General features: G+C 31.9%; 1 protein-coding gene across 1 annotated transcript; it reads left to right on the plus strand.

Moving 5' to 3' along the window:
• Window positions 1-60: 60 nt before the first annotated feature.
• Window positions 61-5,806, plus strand: LOC110038086 (60S ribosomal protein L24). The gene is made up of 6 exons (XM_020742850.1): window positions 61-243; window positions 490-539; window positions 1,049-1,124; window positions 1,209-1,310; window positions 5,130-5,278; window positions 5,446-5,806. The coding sequence occupies exons 2-6, from the start codon at window positions 529-531 to the stop codon at window positions 5,594-5,596; spliced, it is 489 nt and encodes a 162-aa protein (XP_020598509.1). The 5' UTR covers window positions 61-243; window positions 490-528; the 3' UTR covers window positions 5,597-5,806.
• Window positions 5,807-6,536: the final 730 nt, after the last annotated feature.

Raw genomic sequence — 6,536 nt, forward strand, 5'->3', positions numbered from 1 at the left:
ATAAAATTAACTTAAATAAAATTAAATTAAGAAAATTTAACTTAAATGAAATCAATGAAACCCTAGCCTACATTGCTCCTCTCCCCGAAACCCTCTCTCTGGTTTCGTCAAAACCATCGCCTTCGTCCCCGAGACCTCGCGATACAGTCGCAACTGGTAACGCAAAATTGGGATTGCGGCTTACAGAGATCCGAAACTCTCACTTTGTTCCTCCTCCTCTCCTAACCGAAACCATTGAGGAAGGTAATTTCTCGTCGTTTTTTTTCGCGCGAAGCATCCCTCTCGGATTTACTAAATCCACCGATTCACGGGATTTAGTAAGTCCGGCATTTAAGGCCGAAATCCATGAAGTCCGGATTTATCAGGATTTGTCAAATCTGAGGCTTTTTTTGTGTCCAAAATGACCGTCAGGCTAGATTTAGGTTAAATCCTGCTCTAAATTCGTCACCAGACTGATCCTAGCTGTTTTTTCCTGTTTTTTTTTTGTAGGAAAACCAAGCAGCGCTTTGAAATCTTAGGTCAGAAGGGATGGTGCTCAAGTATGTGCCTATGTGCTACTGAATGAAATTAAAATTACGAGCTTCTTATAGATAACCGTTTTGGGCATGCTAGAGTGATAGTTTTGGCTTTCTCATGTTTTTTGAAACTATATATATCCTTAGTCCCATTGTTTTCGTGGTCATGATTCAATTTTCTGTGCTGCTAGAAATTTATAGGTATCCTTTTTTTCTTTTTTGCATATGGACACCTTTGGAGCATTCTTTGCTACCATTGTACTTGATATTACATCTCTTTTTTTTCGTCTTTGACAGAGTATTCTGCTATTTTTGGAGTTGCTGTGATATTGTTTTTCTTTTGATTTCATCTGCATAGTTAAATGTGGGAGATTTGCTATGCATAACTCAATTTCGGGAACTATATTGGACATAAAACGCAAATATAGATTGCTGTGATAATTGTGAAAGTGTGCCTACTTTGCTTTTTAAATTTTTTATGGGATTATATATGCAATATTTATGAGTCGGCTTTATTGTATCTAATTTTTCAGGACTGAACTTTGCCGATTTAGTGGTGCTAAGATTTACCCTGGAAAGGGTATCAGATTTGTTCGAGGCGACTCCCAGGCATACTTACTGCATGTTCACAAACTTTGCTAATTTTTGGATTTGGTTTTTCATATTCTTATTTTGTAATTTTGTTGCTTTTAGGTCTTTCTTTTTTCAAACTCAAAATGTAAACGATATTTTCACAACCGGCTGAAACCTGCCAAACTTACCTGGACAGCAATGTACAGGAAACAGCACAAGAAGGTAATTATTTGCAATTTTTTTTACTTCTATTAGAACTTTTGTTTGTCAATACCTCTTTAAAACCTTTTGAGACACAACTATAAAAGCCTTGGTTGATGTTGGGAGTCATGCAAAGTTTAAAGTTGATGGTGGAGAGTGTTTTGTGGGTTTTTTTGACATATCTGCTGTGGGAAATAGTTGTTTGACGATTGTTGCATAATTAGATTAATTTTGATTGATCTTATGTGAAAATTACATTGTTCAGACTGATACTGAATTTAATGTGTATTCTTTCACGCTGTAGGCATGTTTTAAGTTGATTTGTGATAGGATCATGCTTGGTGATCTAAATAATGTAACCATTCACCAATGAAACTTCATCTCTGAATGCACAATCTATCTATTGTCAGCTCAAGTTCTGGCTGATAACAGAATTGCGAACAAATCTCAATTTTAATTTGTAATGTATGATTGCTTTTTATTCTTATTAGGGACAGTTCTGTTATTTGTTATGTTGTTTCCTGGCACCTGTGCTCTATTATGTACTTTTGGTTAAACAATTTCATCTATTTTATTTCTTTAAGAAATCCCCTTGTGATATTGAAATTATCTTTCTATTAAAATGTCTTGAAGCAATTCGGTGTGGGGATTGGCTTGAGTAATTTGAATTTCTTTTTTAGTTTTTTGGTTAATTTAGGTAGTTTACTGAACATGGATGATGAATCAAGTGCATGATATGATAAATGTTAGATATGTCAATTCAAATCTATGGAAGGCATGCCACTTAGCAAGAATTAAGAGGCGAGACTTTTAATGTTATTTGCAAATTCAGTGTGCTGACATCCTCTCTCCAAGCATCCCACTTGGAAATTGCACTTTGAATGATCCATTGCAAACTTTTGGTAGAACACGCATTTTAGTATTCCATCTTTTTAAACATTGGTCAAGTAGTAACCCTGAATTATCCCCCAAAGGCATGGAGAAACATTCCCCACCATTGTTGTTTAAGGGGAGTTGTTATAGGCTTTTTGGCTAGATGTTGTGTAACTAGTTCCTTGTGCTACTTTTAGGCAGTTGCTATTACGAAGCATGCCTAAGAGAGCGGCTTACCTTGATTTTGGAGATATTTTCTAATACTTTAAATGGTTTGTGGATTATGTACTTATGAGGACAACATTTGGTGATAGAGAAGTTTAAGTTTTTGAGATACTATTTATTTCTAAGACTTGTAATTTCATGATATTAAAACATGTCAACCTGTCATCCACAACATCATTAGTCTTATTTCAAATATTTGAGGTTGGCTTGTGAACTCTTGTTTTCAATTTATTCTTATTAAGTTTTGTCGGAGGCATTAAACTTATTCTAACTTATTCTTTGCAAATTCTTTTGATCAAGCTGTTTTTGTGTTACCTACTTCTTATTTCATCCGTACTTATTCTACATACCTATTTTCTGTATGCATTTTTTCCCATTTGAAATACAAGTTCAAACAAGTATTTTCACTTTATTTTAATAAAATTTAGTTTATTTGTCTGTATGCTTGTCCCTTAATTTATTCGTTCTAATTCTATCATGTTATCATGTATCAATTCACAGTCGACTTAACTTAATTTTTTTATTACCAGTCTCTATTATCCATGCAATATTCTCTACCTTTTTGTTGTTTTAAAAAAAAATTATCATTAGTGCGATGTATATGATATCTACTCATACATTTTTAAGAATAAACATGAAACTAGATCCCCATCATGAAACATTTCTCATGAGTTAGTTAATATGCATTTTTTATATATTACATCTAGATGCCTGGTGCCCATTATAAGGGCATTTATGAGAATCATTTATGGCGTGATGCTCTACCCATGAATATAGCACATATTTTTTAAAGACGACCCTAAATTTATGATATAAATGATACTTTCTGGTTGAGAGAATAATGAATAAACCTTAAAGTTATTCCCAATAAAGCTAGCATGCAAGAAAGCTTCATATAAATGAGTTAATGATATTTTTGTCTAGGTAAACTGAGGAGCTCAATGGGAGATATTGGAAATATTATTGATGTTTTAGCTGTAAAAAATCTAGTAAATGAATTTTTTTCCATATTAGAGTTTTTGAATAATAGCACTATTTCAAGATTTATAATTAAAACACTTATGGAATAATTTATGGGTATTATCCAAAAATATATATCAAAATTGATATCATTTTCATATCATCATGCATTTTTAGATTCAATGTTTACATTTATACATTAATAGCTTTTCTGAAATGTAAAAAAAAAGGAAATAAATTAATTCTTTGTTTGTCAAATAAAGACATAAAAATAAAACTTAATAGTATGATGTTGGTGATCATGTATTGATTTGTATTTCTTAGGAGGATATTCTTTCACAAAATATGAGAAAATATAAGTGAGACTGGGTGAAATTTATCACCACATAAATTTCAAATTTTTTTTAATATGATCAAATACAATATTATAGATAATATATCATATTGAAAGATAAAAATACAATTGTACAATGGATTAAGTCGTTAAATAAAGATTTGAAAAATTGTCTCCATCTAAAATAATGATCTCAATTTGTATACAAATAAAATTTATTCTTATTCTAATCATCATGTCCATTATTTCTATCATCTTTGATCCTTCCATTCAAATTTTCTAAATTTTATATAGCAACTAAATTCTGTTTTTCATCACACTTGAGTGAATTTGTACGTGCCAGACATGGTTGACTTCTTGCCCTTTCATCTATTTTTCATTACAGTTGAGTTTTGTGATGTACTATTTCTGGGTGGCATCTTATTAACTTTTTGCCTATTTCTCACAACATAGGGTTAGGTTATGGTGCGGTGTCGTTTTTGGTGACTGTCTTAGAATTAGAAAATTTTAAATTTTGATTCATGTATTCAATTTGGCTATAATTTTTATGATTGTACTTAACATCATATCCCTAATCCCTTGATATCTTTTGATCGGACCTCAGCACTGGCAATGAAGATTTTAGCAACCTTATCATTTGTTCATGAAAACATTCAAATGGAAGTTTTTGCATACTAAAATTAGTCCTATTCATTACCATATAATTCGAGGAATCTTTTTTATTAAATTAATATAATATAAATTTTGTGATGCCTGCAAGGATGCATAACCGGCATCAATTTCTTTGGGCTGGCCTGCCCTTCTGTCACACTTATATCAAAATCAGGAACATTCATGGTATTTGATTCTATCAGATGATTAATTTGGCGCTTTGCTGGTTTTTCTGCTGTTTCTTTGTTTTGCTATTATTACTATAAGCATATAATATTCTCGTATTAGAATATTATTCCAGCAGTTTCTTTTCCATGCTTCATACACATCCTTTAGTCTTTTCTTTTAAATTTAGATAGTTAACAGGATTGAATGGCGGCATATGTTTATGAAAGGATATTTTCTTTTTGAGAAATTTACATACATGCTGCCCGATTCTTATGTATTTACATATCTAGGCCCAAAGTTTGATATTTATAGTTATAATATTTTGATGTAATATATCTATGCATGAAAAAAATGTGTATTTCACTTTTAAAAAGGCAGTGATGATGGTGTTTTTGATGAGATGTTAAATATTTGAGTGGTATACATGTAAACGTGGATGTTTAGGTACCAGTTATGTAAATATACATAAGAATTATGTGATTTGTATGTAAATGCTGCCTTCTTTTTTTAAATCCGTGTTACTGTCCTGCTCTTTTGAGGACATAAGGAGATTTCCACATATAGTTGTCTAAGAAAACCCAAACTTAAATATTATGTACATTTGACATAAATTTTTGTTTATGGATCAGGACATTCATGATGAATCTGTGAAGAAAAGGCGTCGTGCTACTAAGAAGCCTCTCTCCAGGTCAATTGTCGGCGCGTCCTTGGAGGTCATTCAAAAGAAAAGAACTGAGAAGCCTGAAGTTCGTGATGCTGCCAGAGAAGCAGCTCTGCGGTATGATGTAGTATTTATTATTTACTAGAAATTGGCTAAACTTGACTATCACGGTGTTTTTAAACTCTTCTTTCCATCTTCTGCTTCTATATATTCCTGGCTTTAAATTGCTTTTCTTCTGTTTCTATTAAACTTAGCTTTCCAATGATTTGTCTGTCTCTGTGCAGTGAAATAAAGGAGCGGATAAAGAAGACCAAGGATGAGAAGAAGGCCAAGAAGGCTGAGGCTTTAACCAAAACGCAGAAGACCCAGACTAAGGGTAATGTGCTCAAGGGTTCCAAGGGACCAAAGCTTGGTGGTGGTGGTGGGAAGCGTTGAGGACTTGATATCCATAATTTATATTCTTCTTTCTTAGTTTTCATGTGATCAGAAATATTCTCCTGAATTCGATGTTTTGCTTTGGTTAAACTTTATAGCTGCTTTATTGCGTTCTAAGTCGGATATGATTTTAGCTCTAAATTTGCTTCTTTTGGTCTGTTATGGGACTTTGTAAGCTCTATTATTATCATCATGTAATCTTCTTTGAAATTTGCTTTTGATATTTGTGGAAGTTTTAAGATGATGACGTGATTATGCAAAATTTTGAGTGTTTGTGGAGCCTAAATTCAGCTTTATTTGGGTTTAGAATTCTATTATTTTTTGTAAAGGTTTTTTTTTTTACTTAGCTCAAGTGATGAAATAGAATCAAAATATAACAAGGCATTTCAGCTTCTTATTGTCTACGTAGATGATGATGTCTTTTGCTTCTATTTTGATAGATGGTAATTAGTCATAATTTTGTGAAATTAGTATAGCCCTGTTAGTCACCATGCTAGGCAAACAGTAATCATTTTCATATGCCGAAGTCATTTTTCTTATATAACCAAATGAAATTTTGCATGCAAATTGTCATAGAAAGAATCTATTTTACCAACATCAATATGCAGCATTTTTTTTTTTCAATTGCATAATAAATTTACATACATGATAGCAAATTGTCATAATAAATTTCAATTTGCAGCCAAATGAGTTCTTATTGTGTGGGCAAATCATCATCAAAACTTTTACATTTTCAGCTTTATAGAAAGTCCGTAAAATCATTTGGGTGTATGTTTTAGACAACGAGATGCTGAGCATAAAACTTTTGAAACAATGAATCAAACTCATTATTTCATTTTTCATATGGACCGCACAATTCTTATGTATTTACGTATCTAACAACTAAAGTTTTGATATTTACACTTAAAACATTTTGTTGTTCTAAATTTGTACGTGAAAA

The sequence above is a fragment of the Phalaenopsis equestris genome, unplaced genomic scaffold, assembly GCF_001263595.1.
Source record: "Phalaenopsis equestris unplaced genomic scaffold, ASM126359v1 Scaffold230487, whole genome shotgun sequence".
NCBI lineage: Eukaryota > Viridiplantae > Streptophyta > Magnoliopsida > Asparagales > Orchidaceae > Phalaenopsis > Phalaenopsis equestris.

What these genes read in the sequence shown, in the direction of transcription:
- LOC110038086 (XM_020742850.1), top strand. An exon ending in TTGTTCGAGGCGACTCCCAG is followed by an intron (nt 1,125 to 1,208) that starts GCATACTTACTG and finishes TGTTGCTTTTAG; the next exon opens with GTCTTTCTTTTTTCAAACTC. An exon ending in GCCAGAGAAGCAGCTCTGCG is followed by an intron (nt 5,279 to 5,445) that starts GTATGATGTAGT and finishes GTCTCTGTGCAG; the next exon opens with TGAAATAAAGGAGCGGATAA.